Source organism: Hevea brasiliensis, chromosome 13 (assembly GCF_030052815.1).
Source record: "Hevea brasiliensis isolate MT/VB/25A 57/8 chromosome 13, ASM3005281v1, whole genome shotgun sequence".
Classification (NCBI taxonomy): domain Eukaryota; kingdom Viridiplantae; phylum Streptophyta; class Magnoliopsida; order Malpighiales; family Euphorbiaceae; genus Hevea; species Hevea brasiliensis.
Genome location: NC_079505.1, coordinates 4,443,360 through 4,462,208, shown reverse-complemented (window position 1 = coordinate 4,462,208; position 18,849 = coordinate 4,443,360). Strand labels below are relative to the sequence as shown.

Sequence of the window (18,849 nt, the reverse complement as noted above, 5' to 3'; positions counted from 1 at the left end):
TTTAAGATCAACCCATTTGAGATTCCCATTTTGTTTTTGATTCTAAAAGCTTGCCTTGAAGGGTTGATCTACTGGCAAATCCACTCTTAGATGAAGATAGTTGGGAAAACCCTTGATGCCATCTTTTGTAAAATCCACTTCAATAAACTTCCCTAGCATTTCCCTAATCATTCTTGCGTTTGCTGGGTTGAGTTGGTATGGAGGAAACCATGAACTTAAACCCATAATGGAGAATAGGTAAATTAAATTTTTTTAAATGCTTTATTGGGGGCCCATCAAGTGATAGTTGTGTATTGACCGTGGTCGGTTTTCCATGATGTACTTGACATCAACCTCATGTTCAAACATAAATAAGAAAATATTCATCTTCTTTGGTGCTATTCGAATGTCCCCTTCTAGTATTCCAGGATTTTGATAGAGCTACATTAATGGTGCCAACGTGAAAGGTTTTATGAGAATTACTTCCTAACCAAAATGTTTGGATTTTATCTTATGCCTTTATTAGTGGATGGAGCCAATTGAAGGATTGTTTCTTCACTATTCAGTTTATAGGTTTTTGTGATGAGGTCAGAAACATATTGATCATGGTATAGAGATAGTAAATGCATAGAGAAAAGGAGAGGGGAATAGGTAATGATGGCTATAAGCAATGTGGTTGATGAGAGACTTAAAGATGGTGGAGTAAAGGGAGCAAAGAAGATTATATATTGTAAAGGAAGGACCAGATCCTATAGAACTAGACATTTTGTTGGGGAGGAAAATAGCTTGGGCTGTAGTAGGAATGAGCAATATTCAGTTTAAGCTGGAAAATAGTGGCCTTACCAGTTTAATTTAGTAATTTGATTTGGTTTATACGGTAAATCAATTTTGGTTCAATTTTGATTTTCATAGTTTTCGATTTATTTGGTTTGGTTCAGTTTTGGATTATAAAGTTTTGATAAAATTGAATCCATATATGATTAAGTTTGCATTGTTTTTATTACATTTAAGGTCTTGTGGCTTAGTCATAAAAAGCATTCTAATTGCTCCCATGGCCATCCTTTTTTTCTGCATAGTTTAAACCAAATTAAATCCTCGTCATTCGCTCTAAATGATCTTAGCTGTTCAAATGAGAGTATAAATTCATCATTTCCAAAGAAGCCCTACCCTCCTTCTCCTGCATCTTTATGGCTGCCCTTTTCACTTATTCTTTCCTTCTTTCTTTTATGCGACAAATCATTTCCTTACTTTGTTTCTTATCTTCTATTTTACTCCTTGTTTCTTCTCTCTTCTACTAGTCCTCTCTTACTCAATTTACTTTCAAGTTCAAAGGAAAACTCTAGTCGTCCATTACTTATCTGTGCCATTGCCATCTCTCTTGCTCTCTTTTTCTATGCTGAAATTAAAAATCAAATCTCCATTTTACTTCCTTCTCCTACCTCATCTAATCCAAACACAACAACTTCTACTTGCTTCTATTCCATCTGCCCATCTCTTCTCTTCATCGAGTGGAGGAGGTGACAGGTCAACATTGTTATTGTTGAACACATGCAATATGGTGGATGGGACTTTGATAGATGAGTCCGTATTATTGTTCATGGAGCTCCAATGATTGTAATTAGTTTTTATTTTTTGCTTTTGAGAAATATTGTTGTGCTTGGGAGAAATGTTCAATTTTGCATTCTTCTATTAGTTTTCTTTTACAAATATGCAATATGAAAATATTGAAATATGTAAATTTTTCTTGCAATTTTTATTATTGATTGTTGCGATTTATATAATAGTGTTAAATTGTTCCTATTGTTTTTGTTAGTTTAATGTATTTTTTATTTTAAGCATTTCTTCCTCTTGGTATCTTTGAAGATCACCAATGAATCAAATTGAACCGAATGAATAGATTTGGTTTGATTTAATTAAGTTTTCTTTTTATATGATTTGATAATTTATTTAGTTTTTAATTTTTTAAATTAAATTAAATCAAATCAAATCAAACTGACGAATGCAATAGTTTTTGAACCAAAAGTTTAACCACTGTCCTTTTAACTGTTTTTGTAAATTGAATATTATTAATTCCAGTAAATTTGAAAAAAAATGCACCAAAATGTACGCGTCAACTAAATTTTATAAAATAATAAAAAGAGAAAATAAGATTAAATTTTAATTTCTAAAAAGCGAAAAAACCGCGTATGAAAAATATCTCCCTGCCAGATGTTCATATATAATTGGGCCAACTAGGATTGCAGACCCCACTTCTTTGACCATCACATCTCATCAGACTTTCCTTCCGGTTTCCACTTTCCAAGTCCACACTTTCCCCAGAGGAACTCAACCAAAATGTAATTACTAATTACTAATTAATAATTAATTAAATCATAATTATAAAATAATATAAATATTTGAAAATAAAACCTTCTGTTCGAAGAATGAATTTTCACTTCCTTCAAAACCCTCTCTCTCTATTCTTGCTCTAAAATCTCAGCTTCCGTGTTTTTAGTTTCGATAGATCGATCAGTCAATCTCTTGCTTAGGTCCATCTTCTCATGGCTGATCGCGGATCTTATGGACTGGGTCCTCGATTAGGTTAGGTTTCAAGTTGAATGTCATTTTCTCGTTTAGTTTAATTCTTTATTATTATTATTATTATTTTTCCTTTTCGTGTAGATTTAGATCCATTTGGTTTTTGCTGTGAAGTTTCGAAGTTGGGGTTTTGTTTGATTCCATTTCGATGTTTGGTTCCCTGGAAACTGTTTTCTGCTTTTGAATTTTCCATGAGAAAAATGATTTTTTTTTTCTTTCCCACCTAAGTAAGTAAAATTTTTGTGCCTTATCCTCAGAAATCTAATTAGTCAATGAACGGATAGAGAATTAAGCTGCTGACCCCAAGTGATGAAAGGCCATTCTTTATTTATCTGTATGAGGTGCACTTGCCTTAATTGAACATGGTCAAGTTCCCAATTTAAGTTGAACGTTTATACTGTTTTGGTATGACGGGTTATCCTTTCCTAGTTGTCAGGCGCAGAACTTAATCAAGCAGATGGTTGGGGCTTCCTTTTTTTTTCCCCTTCCCTTTGGGTGGGGTGGTGGTGGGGTTGGGGGTTGTGGGGTGGGGGACGGGTGGTCGTGTGGATGGGGTGAGGTTATGTGAAAAGGTAATGTAAAATTGAGGAATAAGGAATGTTACTGAAGAAACAATAGAAATTTTTTCTGTTGGGTGGGTGGAGGAGCAGTGCCAACCTAGTTTTGCCCCTACTAGTTGTTTGTTTTCATAAATTTATCATTTTACCTATCTTCCAAGGCACAACCAGGTTCACTGCTGGCACTTGGTGATTTCTAGTTACAATGTCAAGTTCATTTATTAGCTCTGATGGTGAAATAACTTTAATTTTACCCCCATAAGTAGCAACTACATGCAGGGATTTAGCGACTGTGTTTTCCATCTTGCAAATTTTGCTGTGAATCTAGTTTAGTTATCCATACCATCCATACCATGAACTATTTGCTATTCTAATTATTGAGGTAATTTAGACGACATCTTCAGTTCTTCACCATGTTGAAGTGCCCTGGACTAAAGTCTGCCAGAGTCAATTTAACTTGTCATAAGCCTTAAAATGGACCCTAGATACAAAAATGGATTGGCAATGTGATATGTGGGCCTTGATCTTTTAAGCAATTGCCAATTAGAGTAGACCATACACATACACATAGGGGAAGGGGGAAAGATGGAGTCAACATTTACACACTTCCACATCCTAGAAAACTATTCAGTATGTGCCTTTATTGTTGCTTGTTGATTTGGACAGTTTTATATCTGTTGTATCCTATTTTTTACTTAATGATATACACTTCACCTTCTTGCCTAGTTAATGCATAAACACATTTTAAGTTATGTGATTGGTCTTGTTAAATTTGGAGGGAGTGCTTGGCTAATCATGTATTAATTTATTTTAATGTGGGTTTACATAAGTGATTGAGTTGCTTCACATATCAAAATGATTAGCCAATTTAATGTTGCAACTCAACCACTCATTTATTGCCCTTTTACTTTACATTTTTTCAATGTGGAATTTTCAACACTCCCCCCTCAAGTGTAACTACATGGTTGTCATTTGACAATTAGTTGGTATTTTAACTCAATATGGGCCCAATTAGCCTTTATGGGCAGTTGAAACTCATAATCCAGTCCGAGTTTTGATACCATATTAAATTTAAAGATAGTGCTAGGCAAATTATGTATCAATTCATTTAAATTTGGGCTTATATAAGTGATTGAGTTATTTTACACATCAAAATGATTAGCCAATTTAATGTTGCAACTCATCCGGTTATTTATTGCCCTTTTACTTCATATTTGTTCAATATGGGATTTCCAACAAGTCTCTCGCCGATGTTGTTTGAATTATTGTTTCAACATTTTCTTATGGATTTGTCTTACATATTGCTTATTGATTTTTGCTTCTAATTGCTTGTACTATTGCATTTTCGATTGATTGACTTGGATTTTTTTTGGGTATGCAGACATTCAACAATTATTTTTAGAAGCCCAACACCGATGGTTGAGGCCTGCTGAGATTTGTGAAATTCTTCGTAATTATCAAAAGTTCCATATTGCATCAGAGCCTCCAAACAGGCCACCAAGTATGATTACTTAAACTAATATTAAACTGTTGGATCATAGGATTGCTTTGAGTTTTTCTAGTTCTTGGAGTCTTGTTTGTGATAGCAAGGGAGGAGGGTGGTTGGTTATCATTAATTATTGAATTTTTAGATTTGATGGAATGTGTAATTGTGTGTTAGGTTTGACACAATGCTTAACACTTGCAAGTTTGTTATTTCTGCATTGTTACTTTATGCAGTTAATCATTGGATCTACTGCTTAATACCTCTTGTTTGTCTTAAGTAGTGACTCTTTCTTTTGGCATTTTGTTGTGTGTGGGGTTATTTTTTTTTTGAGCCATGTGATTTAAGAGAAAAGAAGATGAAAGCTCATGAAGTCATTTAGCAGTGACATAATATGATTTCTAGGCATAAAAGGATCCTTTGGATGATTTAGCTTTCTAAATTACTGGTTCAGTGGATCTTTAATGGATTATGCCTGTCTTACTTCATGAAATGTTACTTCAGATTTTGGCTATTATCTGCTACCACGACCTCCAATACTTTGGAATTTACATGGCCTTGTTTTTGAAATGTGGAGTTGCTTGAGGACTTTTGTTTTTGATAGCTTATGTACTTGCTTTAATTTACTTGCTTTAATTTACTCACCATTATATATATATATATATATATATATATATCTTTGAAAAGCTGACTTTGTTAGATTTGGTACAAATGATCATTTGGATTTTGCTTTTGGTGCAATGTGCCTGTGAAATAATTGACGTTAGGGGTCTCATGTTGTTTATGTTGCCTACCTCTCTTTCTTTTTTTCTTTTATTATGTATATATTATAAAATCTTTACGTGTTTATTATCAAAGGATTTTAGACCATTGAGCTGAATACATGTTAACCTTTAATTTAGGCAATTTATTTTTGTATTTTGAGTATTTGTTGCTACTTTTTCTGGGTTTTTTATAATTTTATACATTTGTTAACCTTGTCTTATTTTTTCACATGCATGTATGTCAATGCACATACCCAAAAAATGTGTATATGATTTTCTTAAGCTGATATCTCATATTTATGAGTTTAGTTAATTACCATCGTTTAATGTGCTGTTATTTTTTATGCTTGAATTTTGATGATTTATGTTTAGAAACATGATAGCCTTACACTTTCTTCACCATGCTAGGTGGTTCTCTCTTTCTTTTTGATCGGAAAGTTTTGAGGTACTTTAGAAAAGATGGACATAATTGGAGGAAAAAAAAGGATGGAAAGACAGTGAAGGAAGCTCATGAGAAGTTGAAGGTTAGTTTTCAAATGGATGGCATTCATTTGTGTTTCAAGCATGCTTGCATGACGAAGTGTATCTAGAACTACTCTTCTACAACACTGATTTAATATAGCAGCTTTGATGTTTAAGTAAAGGCTTAAGGTGCATTAAGGCAGAAAAGGGCCTTGGAGCTGAGGCACAAGGAGCTCACCTTAGAGAGGTGAGAATTAAGACTATTAAGACACCTAATCCTACATAAAGCAACTATTCATATTATTAACATAAAACATTTATAACTTTTGCATTGATGTTTTTGAAATCCAAATTAAAAATAAAACCAAAGATGTTAAAAGGTCGTATAATCCCACATTCCAAAGCCACTAAACAGCAATAAACCCTAAAACAATTGTAAGACAACTACTGATTATCAAGAGTAACAGAGTCTCTTCCATCATCATCATCCAATTTAGATTCATGACTTTTAAGGTTCTCTTCTTTTCTTCATCCTCTTTATACTCTTCGAAATCAATCTTTTCCTCTTCCACATTTCTATGTATTAAGGAGCATTGGCTGCCCTCAAATTAGAAGATGATGCTTTTGTCTTTTCCTTTGGCCAAGCACTTGGTGTGGATTTGTATGACATTTTTGCCTTTTATTGTTCTAGCATTGCGAGCATTCTTTTGGATTCCAGCATCTTTAGAATTTGGATGGAAAGGATCCGATTTAGTGCTGCAGAAAACCCTGAAATCTTTTATACCACCTTATGTAGAGCAGATGTTATTTGATTTGAAGCAATGTCACTTCTTTCTTTCTTTCTTTCTTTCTTTCTTTCTTTCTTATTTATTTATTTATTTATGTTGTTTTAATTTGATGTGGTGTGAATGACATCATGGTAGGGTCACTTAACAAAGTTGGATAAATGGTTGAGAATTCAAGATCAAATGACATTTAAAAAAATTTGCAGAATTAAATAGTGCAGAGGCTTGCCTAGGTGCGCGTCTTATGCCTTTCTTAAGGCATGCGCCCTTATTAAGGTTGCCTACTTGTAATGTTTAAGCCTTGAGACACTAGGGGCTGCACTCCTTGTGATGTAGAACCAAGAACAACAACAAAGAACAAACAAGGACCAATCCTTGGAAAAAGAGAACTAATTCTCAAACTTTCATTAATATCAGTAAATTGTCATAACAAAACTGAAAATAATTAAAATAACAAGAGACCTATTTATAGTGTATGTATAACCCCTAGAAATATTAGGAATCCCAAACTAATTAGGATTTTAAAACCCTAATTCAATCCTAATTACGAATACTAAATTAAACAAAAATAACTAGGAAATAATAATAAGCCTATTAGTAAAATTTTAAACCTAATAAAACTTTTAAATTTTCTAGTTTTAAATGGAATATAATCCCTAAATTGTATTAGGATCTTCATCTTTCCATTCTGCATCACCTTGTGCCTTGTACCTTTACCTTGTGCGGTTGTGCCTCAGGCGTGCCTTTAACAACTATGCATCTTGCTGTTCTTCTGTGTTAGTGAACTCTTATTCTTTAATTGGAGATTTGTTTATAAAAAGATGTTCATAGAATTCCAAAAGTTTGATATTCTTCAAGCAATTTTAGGTTGGAAGTGTTGATGTATTACATTGCTATTATGCCCACGGAGAAGAGAATGAGAGCTTTCAAAGGCGCAGCTATTGGTTGCTTGAACAGTAAGTATGAACTGATTTCTTAATTGATTTTACTGCCATTGATTCCTTGGGTGGCTGTTGGAATCATCTTATTGTCCTTAGAAATGCTATCATTACTTAGTCACAAGTAATTTAGTGTCAAACTTATGCTCTGGGATTCTTCTATTTTGTGCCATTCCTGAAGTAATATCTTAGACAAATTTGAAAATAAATAATTCTGGCTCATTTGAGTGCATAACTGAATTGGATTTTTGGAACTTTCTGCTCTTTTTGGTTGCATGTTGCAAAGTTGGAATTTATAGGCATTGTCTAAGATTTGTTTTGTGCATTGGTGTGACTTCATGTTTTGCATCTTCTCCAAATCAAGATTTATCTTATGGATGGAATAAATTAAGGAGCTTATCGTATTATTCTACTTGGACAATATTGCTGGGAGATAGTATTATACTCAGGATTGTTCACAAGCAATCAACATACAGCTGTATTGGGAAAGCTTTTGCTGTTATCTTGCTGAGATTTTGGACATTTGGTAAAAAGATGACCATGTATCTATATACCAAGATTAGAACAATTGTAATTGGTAGGAAGCTTTTCTAAGAAAAGAAAAATCATAGCATTAACATTCGAAAATTGATTAGTTTGGTTATAACACAATAAAGAGTAGAAGTCCTTGAGGTGTGTAATATGAAAAAGTTCTTGATGGAAACTTCTATGAGGGTGTTTATTCACTGCAGCAATTATATATATAGTTATAATAAAATAATTATATATGTAGTTATAATTATTATTACTTTAAGCAAATGCTAGTTGTTTGTGTTGATAGTTTATTTTTAAATATTATTTTGTTTAAAAAGTAAATAATAATAATAATAAAATAATTAAGAAAATTACATTTACCATTAGCTTCGTGTATATAGTTGTAATAAATTTTTTTACCTATAAAAACAAATACTATAGTTATTTCAACCATTACTTATAATACATTAATAATTGTTTATTATTTTTAATGGCAAAAAGTAAGTTGGTCATATATAAATTAATTTGAAAAAATTGTTATTTTGTTATTAATGATTTTTAATATGGTCATCTTAGTCCAAATAAAAAATAAAAGTCTAAGCAACTACCAGTTGAAAGGAAAAAACCCCAAAATGGAACTTTTAGAATTAGCTGCTGTTGGGGACTGAAGCAGCTAACAATTGCTTTTGGGGCTGAAACAACTAACTGATAATTCAGTGATTTATTTACCCTGCTGTACCTAGCTGTTGGAGGTCAAAAAGCTGTCAGCTAGTCTCTAATGGCTAAACCAAACACCCTTTTAATTGACTTGTTAGGATGTCTTGACCTTGTTCACTCAAAATCACTGCCATGTGGTTTTTTTTTTTTTTTTTTTTTTTTTTGGGGAGGTGAGATTGGGTTGGAATGGTTGGGAGAATATTTTATGAAGGTTGAACATATTCTTTCTTTGATCTTCCCAAGATCTTTTTCTATTTGCTAAGGTTGTAAAGTGAATGGATTCAATATTTTGATATTATATCCGTTAATGATTTGGTCAATATTAATAATGAATAACTGGGTTTTAAATAAATTGAAATTGTCCATATGAGGGGCAACCTAAAAAAGAAATCATAAAGAAAGGGCTATCAATGGTATTGTTTAAATTATCTAAAAGCATCTTTGCATAATGTAAAAAAACATATTTCCTGAGACTAAGTTGGACAGAATGACCAAGCAGTACTTCCTGTATCCTTTCTTTTATATTTAATTCCCTGGATTCTTTCATTCTGAAAGAATAATAGTGAAAATGTTAATTATAATGGGGAAAAATGGATCTTTTCTGTGTGATAGAGGAAATGTTATTCAACCGTAAGTGGGTATTGGTGCCATAGGCTCCTTTTGGTCCCATGTCTATTAATAAGTTTTTGTACACAAATGGGGGAGTTTTAAGGATTGGGCCTTCATATTGCAAATTTGCAATGCATTAGAAATTCCTTTCCAAATATTCCATTTGTTTTCTACTGTTTCTCATACACTTATTCCTCATGTTCTCTGAAAGTTCGAAGTTCTCACCTTTAATTTTTTAGAAAAAGTTCTTTAATTGCTTATTTGATGCTCATAATATTTGTTTTTCTGAATAAAATTTGCTAATTTTTGTCTTTGAAATCATTATAGATTCTGTTTTGTGTTTGTTGTTTTATTCATTGTTTTTTTGTTTGATACCTGTTTGTTTGTTGACTGCTGCAGGGAACTGATGCACATAGTTTTTGTTCACTACTTGGAAGTTAAGGTAGTACACCCTACTTGTTCTTAATTATACTAGTTTCTTGTTTGAAATTGAGACATGGCTTTGGGAGAGTTTTTAAGTAGTACATGCAACTAAGTTCAGGTTGATTTAGTTCTAGTGCTCTAAAATAACAGCCATTTAAAACATGTTTTCCATCAGGGTAACAGGACAAATAGCAGCCCTTCAAATAGCTTAGTTGCAAGTCATAACAAAGAGCCTTCAGGAAATACAGATTCAACAAGCCCAACTAGCACTCTTGCATCCTATTGTGAAGATGCTGATTCAGGTATTTTCTGAGCATTATTTATTTGATATTCATCCTTCTTTTTATTCTTTTTTTTTTTTTTTAATTTAAAATTTTAGTGCAGTGCTCAGATGACTCAATATAGATTTAAGTGTAAGATATAGGATGCTATCTTTTTTGGTCATTTTGGGGATTGCTTGGAGGGAGTGATAAGTTCAGAAACTCCTTGGAGTTTGGGTGTTGATTCCATATTTTACTTATCTGGTTGTAGACTTTCTTTGTATTATTTCCCTGTTGTAATTTTTGTGGAAAACCTTTCTTTTTAGTGTTTTATTTACTGTTTATGGCTGGCAACCTCTTCAGTGCTTTTATCAATGGCTCTTTTTCACACTCTATCCACCCTTAGCAATTAGCATGGCATTGAAAATTTAAATTTCTATGCTTCATAATACACTTATTCACTATTCAATATGATATAAATCCTAGTTGAGATTTTTGTGCAATAAATGCAGCGGATAGTCAGCAATCAAATTCTGGACGCCACATATTTCTTGAGTCACCACAAATGCAGAGTAGTCCTGTGATAGACAAAATAAATAGTGGTGTGTTGAGCTCTCATTTTCTGCATCATGGTTCAGGTAAGATTTTTATTTTTATTTTTATTTTTTTGCATAATTTATATCCACTAGTATCATTTATATTTTAACTTGATGATATTCCTGAAACCCTTTACAGATAATCATGAAGGTCAGTCATCAATTCCTGTAGTAGGTCCAATCTCATATGTTCATGGAGATGGAACTGGAACTAACGTTGGTACTTGCATTACTGAGTCTGAGAGCTTGGCATCCTGGGAGGAGATCTTGGAACAATATACAATGGGAAACAAAAGTGCTCCTTCTAATTTATCAATGAGTTCCATTCAATCTAATCCTACTGGCATTGGAAGGAATGAGATGTTCAGTGAGATTTTAACTAGTGGCATTGCTGCCAAAGATGAGCATGGTGGTTCTTTGCTAATGGAATCACATTGGCAGGTATTTAACTTTGTGATAATAGGGAGAAGAAAAAGAGAATTTTGTGGAATTATAGCTTGATAATCTTCTCAAGCCATGTATTGTATATTTATATACAATTACAGGATCCTATAAAGGAGGATATACATAATCGAGGAATCCCTTGATTATAGGGATTGAGTTAATCCCCTAGTTTACAGATATACACAATCCTATTTTAACAAACTTATTCATGTGTCTACCATTTCTTTTTGTACTATATTTATTGAATTTGGGTGAAAAGGTTAACAACTGAGATTGTAAAGCATTCCTTTTCAGTTTCTAGTTTGTGTTCTCCAGAAATGCTGAATCACAAACACCTATATGTGGAAAGCACACATGTTGCTTCCTGCAGCTACAATTGTCTTGCTCTGTATCTACTGACAACTTTACATGAAAATATTAATAACTGGTTTCTAGAACATTCATTTTTTACTTTGTGATTTTTGTTCTATTTATTTTTTATGGATGGGGATGTGTGTTGGCTTTTTTGGGAGGGGGAGGGAGAGGGAGAGGGGGAGGAGGGGTGAGGGTGGGGGAGGTAGAGAGAGAGAGAGAGGGAGGAAAAATATAAACCACAAACTTAACTGGAGGGTTCTCTGTGAAACCCTCCTTCTGCCTAGAGCTTTTATTGTATGATCCTTCGAAAATATGAGCTGCCAACTTAACACTACATACTAGCAAAGAAAAAGTTTGAGATGGCTGTTTACCAAAAACAAATACTGCATGTTCATTGGATGTGAAGTAAAATTTCCTGATAAACTAAGTAGTTATGCACTGAATTGTATTATATTTGTGTTTTATCCCTTGAGTTCCTAGTGTGCTAATTAATTTTTTACATAAATTCTGGAGGTGTTATTTCCTGTGTATCATGCTAATGCTATAATTTTTAAGTGGTTTATCCAGATTCCTTTCGAGAACAGTTCCTTGGACTTGCCGGAGGGCCCTATTGACCAAACACTAGATTTGGAGTTGGCATATAATTTGGATCCCAGGTTGTTTGATCAAAGATCTCATAATGTGGATCTACAAAATACATTTGAGGAATTTTTCTCTGGTCCTGTTCAGCACAATGAAGAAGTTGTGCAGAATCACCTTCAAATGCAGCTCTCAAATGCAGAACCACAATCTGAAATGCACACAAAATCTGAGAACGAAATGTCTGTGGGAGAAAATATTAAACATGCTTTCGTTGCTAAACCGCCATTATTAGATGGGGAAGAGAGCTTGAAAAAAGTTGACAGCTTTTCTCGGTGGGTTACTAAAGAACTTGGAGAGGTGGATGATTTGCATATGAGGTCCACGTCTGGTCTTTCATGGAGTACTGTTGAATGTGGAAATGTGGTCGATGAAGAATCATTGAGCCCCTCTCTTTCGCAAGACCAACTTTTCAGCATTGTTGATTTTTCACCAAAGTGGGCATATGCAGACTCAAAAACAGAGGTAATTTGATATCTGTTTCTTATTTGGAAAGGAGCTTTATGTTAAGCTTCAGTCAGGCAATTGTTTGTGGTTTTCTTGAATTTGCATTCTTTATTTTCCTTTAATCGTTAAAGTGGCACTTTTGCATTGGCAATGAATCTTTATTACATTTATGTTAATTAATTTCTTGTTGTACTTCTTGGCAACTTAGCCACTAACATGGATCTGTGACTGCTACGATGGATTTTATGCCCAATTCACAAGCTGTTTTTCAAACCCTGCTATTTTTTTTTTTGGTGATTGAAAAACCACACTATGCTCTAATATTTTTTGTCACTAGAGCACATGAAACTCCCTTTCTGTTTTATTGTGTATCATTGTATATATTACTCTTTCCCCTATTTGAGTGCATTATTTGCCAGTCCCCTTGCTTTTCTCAAGTGTGCTAACCCATATTGTTAAAGGAACCTCCCTGATGTGTCTCAGACTCAGGGCTTGACAGGCCAGTGGGCAACCTAACTGTGTCACATGTCTTATTGCCTAGGCATGTGCTTTGTGGCTAATTCTAGAATACACCCGGTGCAGTGCTCTCTAACTCATAAAAATATGAATTCTCCTTGAAATATGGGAAGTGGATCCCATGTAGTATGTTAGTGAGGGTGCATTTTCATTCGGTGCACCGGATAATCTCCCTTGCTCTTATATTTTGGCTACTACCATTTTTTTTTGTCCTGCTATTTGTTGTTATTTATTCTAAACTATTGATACAGGGCTGAATATTATTTTGTGGTGTACCGTAAACATAAAACCAATCTAATTAAGTTGAAATTAACAAGAAAAAGAACAAAGATAAGTACTGGACAAGTGTTATGGTATTTTCAATTAAAATAACACCCATGAAAAAATAAAAAAAAGGAGAATTCTGCCAAAAAGAAAGAACAGAAGAAAACAGTGCTCCAAATAGGGGGGGTCCTACTATGGATTATTTTTTTCCTAGACCAGGTATGCGTCCTCGCATATGGAGCCAAACCAATGCCTTATAGCTTTTTGAATTGTATTCTAAAACTTATGTTTTATTGTAGCACGTTCTTGAATCAAATACAAAATGCTGAAAATACCATTGGCCCAGTCTAGGCAATAATTTTCAGGGGTTCCATAGTCCCTTCTAACCAGTCTACTCACTTTCTCTCTTGCTTCATTCTCCTTTATTCTTCAACCAGGGCCCTTCGGTTTTTAACTTTTCTTTTTTCTAGTCTCTTTTCTCTTTCTTGGTCCTCTGTTTTCCCCCTTTTTCTCCCATCCTGTGTCTCTCTGATCCTTTGTTTTTTTGTTCACTTATTTCCTTTTTTTTTCCTTCCCTTATTTTTTCCAATTGATTTCTAAGAAACCTTGATTATTGTTATCTTGCACTCTTAAATAGATAGGTGTTGATATTAAATATGCATTCTAATGTTTTTGTCTTCCTCTATATTTTTTGAGCTGTTATGCCTTGCCATATTCTGATAATTCTAGCATTAATTATTGCACAAGATATCCTACACACATAGCACATTCTTGTTGAATCCAAGGGAAAGCTTTAACTCTTAACTGCAGATATTTTTTTTCCTTATGAATTTATGGTGAGAATTTTGAATTCTCTAGCAAATTTTATTTCGTATGTCTCGTTCTCACCTCTCAAAGATGTGCATCCATACCTTGCACGTTTAATGCCTATGTGCCTTGTAGTCTTATTTATTTATGTTACTTTGCTCTTTTTTTTTATTTTTTTTATTTTTTTATTTTTAATTATTGCGTGGAGTTGTTCCTGCTAATTCATGATTTTTGGAATTTACTACTTAGGGCCTGTTCCCTTGTGGAAAACTAGGGTAATTCTATGGAAAAGTTTTCTAAGAAAACTGAAAGACAGTTTTGTGTTCATATATGCCAGTTTTCCAAATGGAGACCTAGAAAAGTAGTTTTCCAAAATTTAAATAAGATTTGAAAAATAATTTTAAGTTTTTCCATTGTTTTCCTTTATAACAAAGATACTGTTTTCCAAATGAAAAACTATTATTTTTTTACAACCAAAATTATGCTATAACTTTTTAATTTCTAAAATTGAATAATTATTTAGGAAAATATTTATTTGTAATGATAAAAAGTTAATCATATTATTATAAAATAAATGAATGATGCATATTAAAAAATTTTAAAAATAAAATAAGTTTTAAAATATTTTTTAGAATTTTTTTTTGTAAAAATTTTAAAAATTAAATAAGTTTAAAATTTTTTTTAGAATGATTTTTTTTTTAATTATAAAAGATATGAATAATTTTTATAATTTTTTTAAATCAGAAAATTGTTTTCTATTATTTACCAGTGAACGCGTTTTCTATGTTTTCCATAGAAAGTGAAAATTGTAGTTTTCTTAGTGGTAAATGGAAAACAGAAAATTGTTTTTCACAAGTAAACAGACCTTAATGTCTTTAAATTCTATATGGTAGTATAAGGAAGATGAAAAATTTCTTGCTTCTCATTTTCTTCTGTAAAACAGGTTCATATTATTGGAACATTTTTGAGGAGTCAGCAAGAGATGGCAAAATGTAATTGGTCTTGCATGTTTGGGGAAGTTGAAGTACCTGCTGAGGTTTTGGCAGATGGGATTCTTTGTTGCTATGCTCCGCCTCACAATGTTGCAAGAGTTCCTTTTTATGTTACATGTTCCAACAGGTTGGCTTGTAGTGAAGTGCGAGAATTTGATTATCAGGTGGGTTCTACTCGAGATGTAGATGTCAAAGATGTTTATGGTGCTAGTACCAACAAAATGCTTCTGCATCTGCGACTTGAGAGGTTACTGTTTGTAAGAGCTTCCAGTCCTCCAGATCATCTCTTTGATGGTGCTAGAGGGAAACAGAAATTGGTCAGTGAGATCATTTTATTGAGGGAGGAAGATGAAGGTTGCCAAATTGCGGAACGAACCTCAGAGAGACATCTGTCCCAAGATGAAATAAAATGGCAGGTTCTTCAGAAGGCAATGCAAGAGAAGTTGTATTCATGGCTTCTTCATATGGTAGCTGAAAATGGCAAAGGGCCTAGTGTCTTGGATGATGATGGGCAAGGCGTGCTACATTTAGCAGCTGCTCTTGACTATGACTGGGCTATAAAGCCAACCTTGACTGCTGGAGTCTCTATCAATTTCCGTGATGTGAATGGATGGACAGCCCTTCATTGGGCTGCATTCTATGGCAGGCAAGAACCAGATTTTTCTAACATTTGTTAGAACAGGGCTTCACTTTCACTGCATTTGAAAAGCAACTTTGATTATTTGTTCATTGGCCTAGAACCTTATTTCTGAATTTAGGTGCATTTCAAACAGAAGGGTCCCAATTAGGAAGTTCTGTTGAATGCATTCTTGTATTTGCATGTATTAGAAAGATGAGTTCATATCATTGCATATTTTAAGTTGTATAGGGTAATTTAATGGACAGATAACCTCTTTTTCTCTGTTCTCCTAAACATGTGGGTGCTGACTAGGATCCCTTTGCTAATTATCTGTAGGGAAAAATACTGAAACTCTCTTTTCTACTTATCTTTAGAAGCTCTGTAAGGTTGAAGCTGCCTATTGATTTGTTTTTTTCTTATTCCGACACATTTCTTGCAAATATTTAATAGCTAGCACAAAACATATCAAGGCAAACACAACTTCCTGGGTCATGTTAAAACAAATTTGTATCAGATGCTATATAATGTTTGACAAATGGCAATACTAATAGTTGTTGATTAAAAATTTGTAAAATGCAGAGAGCAGACAGTTGCTGCCCTTGTCTCGTTGGGTGCAGATACTCGGGTATTGACAGATCCATCTCCAGAATTTCCTTTGGGTAGAACTCCGGCAGACCTTGCTTCAGGCAATGGACACAAAGGAATCTCTGGCTTCCTTGCAGAATCATCTTTGACGAGCTACCTACAATTGCTTACACTAAATGATCCAAAGGAAGGTGGTGCACCAGACATTTCAGGAATGATGGCTGTGCAAACAATTGCAGAACGGATGGCCACTCCTGTGAATGATGGTGATGTGCCTAATGTGCTGTCACTGAAGGATTCACTGACTGCCATTCGTAATGCTACACAAGCAGCTGATCGTTTACATCAAGTATTCAGGATGCAATCATTCCAGCGGAAACAGTTAACTGAGTATGGTGATGATGATTTCAATACGTTGGATGATCGTGCTCTTGCACTTATAGCCGCCAAGACACACAAGCCTATGCATTCTGATGGACAAGTCAATGCTGCAGCTATTCAAATCCAGAAGAAGTTCCGTGGTTGGAAAAAGAGAAAAGAATTCCTGATAATTCGGCAAAGAATTGTTAAGATACAGGTTTGTTTTTGCTTCTTCTTCTTTTTTTTTTTTTTTTTTCAGCTTCAGGATTTATTTCGTCTCACTTAAGAAATTGTCTGAGCAGTAATTCCATATTGCCTCTGTTCAGTCTGGTGGTTCTACTTGAAAAGTGGCTTATTTTATTATCAGTTAAGATAAAACATTGTTGAAGACAATGGAGTGAGCGTATAATTTGTCTAAGTTTCTTCTTTAAGAACATAGATTGTCATTATGGATAATAGAGTCTTAGAGTTGGTTGGCTATGTGGTTTCCAGCTGGCTGCTAATCAACAGTGGATGCATGCTTTCTTATATGATTTGGACATTTGAAGTGCTACATTTACTTGTTATAAGATTAGTCAATGCTGCATCAAATTAATAAAAAAGAATCCCTCGTTTAGCTCTTTTAGTTGTTGGGTTATTGTATTGTGTTTAGTGTATTTTTTTCTGACTTTTGACTTCATCATATGAAGGCCCATGTGAGGGGACACCAGGTAAGGAAGCAATATAGAACAATAATCTGGTCAGTTGGAATTTTGGAGAAGGTTATTTTGCGTTGGAGACGTAAAGGAAGTGGTCTGCGGGGATTCCGCCGAGATGCACTTACTAAGGATTCCAATATGCAATGCGTGCCTAAAGAAGAGGACGATTATGATTTTCTGAAGGAAGGAAGGAAACAAAATGAGGAGAGGCAGCAAAAAGCACTAACCAGGGTGAAATCCATGTATCATTGTGAGGAAGGACAAGCTCAATACAGAAGGCTGCTGACTTATTTTGAAAAACTCCAGGAAACTCCGGTATACTTATCTATCTATTTAAGCAGGCAAACTAGCTGTTTATCTATTTGATATATATGTTTGTTTTATTTTGATTTACTAAAGTTTTTCAAACTTTTTGGATTTAGTTTGCTAACTAATGCAATCTACTTTTCCCAGAGTAACATCGAATATGTTATAAATGCTTTGACACGATAGCTCACTCCGTATTGTGAGATCACTGTTTAACATTCTGTGCATTGCATCTTCTAATTTTTATCTCAAAGCCATGTTACTACATGTTTTAGAATTGTGTACTGATATAGAATGCCCCATCCCTTATGATGAAACATTTACTGTCAAACCAGCCTTGTTATTTCATGTTTTAGAATTGTGTACAGATATCACAAAGTATGCAGCTTAAAACTTATGCTAGGGTTTTGTCTCATCTTGGTATTTTCTACACTGCTGTTTGCATATGTAGGGCTGTGAAATGAATATTTGAATTATTCAAGTCCTTCTTGTAAATGCCTTTGGAATTTTCTTTTCCCCACGTTCTTCCCATCTTGGTTTTGATGCTTATATGTGCATGTAAATGTCACATTTTATAGTTTCAAATAATTCACTCAGTTCAGTTATTAATAAAACATTTCTTGATATATATATATATATATATATATATATATATATATATATAGCCCTAAAGTCTAATGAATGGGTTACTCAAATTCTAATAGATTGGTGACAACCTTTCGCCCATTTTCTTTCAGGAATGTGATATGGTACTGAGCAGTCCCAATGAAATGAGGTATGCTAATGAAGAACTTTATGATTCACTTTTGGACGATGACACTTTCATGTCAATAGCATTTGAGTGAACTTGCGCTGTATTGATATGCCCCAGCTGTAGATAGATGAATGCCCTAACTTTATTACCTGTATTATGTAAATATCTAACCAATGTAGAAACTAGTACCTCTGTCATAATGCGAGGGTTTGTATACGTAGTGTGGACAAGCAATAGCTTACTTCTCAGGTTCTGCTTTTAATTTTCGGTGATTTTTGTTCAGTCTTTAAAAGGGCATTAGTCTATTTATTTCATTAGAAGACAAGACTACCGATTCTGTAATAATTTCTTGTTTGAGATTGATTTGTAAAAGTGTGATGTGTAGCATTTGATTTTAAACA

The 18,849-nt window shown here is 33.7% G+C and overlaps 1 protein-coding gene across 2 annotated transcripts; it reads left to right on the top strand.

Annotated features, from left to right (window-relative positions):
• Positions 1–2,393: 2,393 nt before the first annotated feature.
• On the top strand, positions 2,394–18,849 carry LOC131171773 (calmodulin-binding transcription activator 2-like). Of its 2 annotated transcripts, none has more exons than XM_058131688.1 (13): positions 2,394–2,559; positions 4,495–4,614; positions 5,769–5,884; positions 7,475–7,563; positions 9,784–9,826; positions 9,983–10,109; positions 10,580–10,705; positions 10,803–11,104; positions 12,017–12,565; positions 15,078–15,772; positions 16,325–16,907; positions 17,380–17,703; positions 18,432–18,849. In XM_058131688.1, the coding sequence occupies exons 1-13, from the start codon at positions 2,520–2,522 to the stop codon at positions 18,537–18,539; spliced, it is 3,222 nt and encodes a 1,073-aa protein (XP_057987671.1). In that variant the 5' UTR covers positions 2,394–2,519; the 3' UTR covers positions 18,540–18,849. The 2 variants fall into 2 exon arrangements, with proteins under 2 accessions (XP_057987671.1, XP_057987672.1); XM_058131689.1 differs by having other exon boundaries at positions 2,395–2,559; positions 12,029–12,565.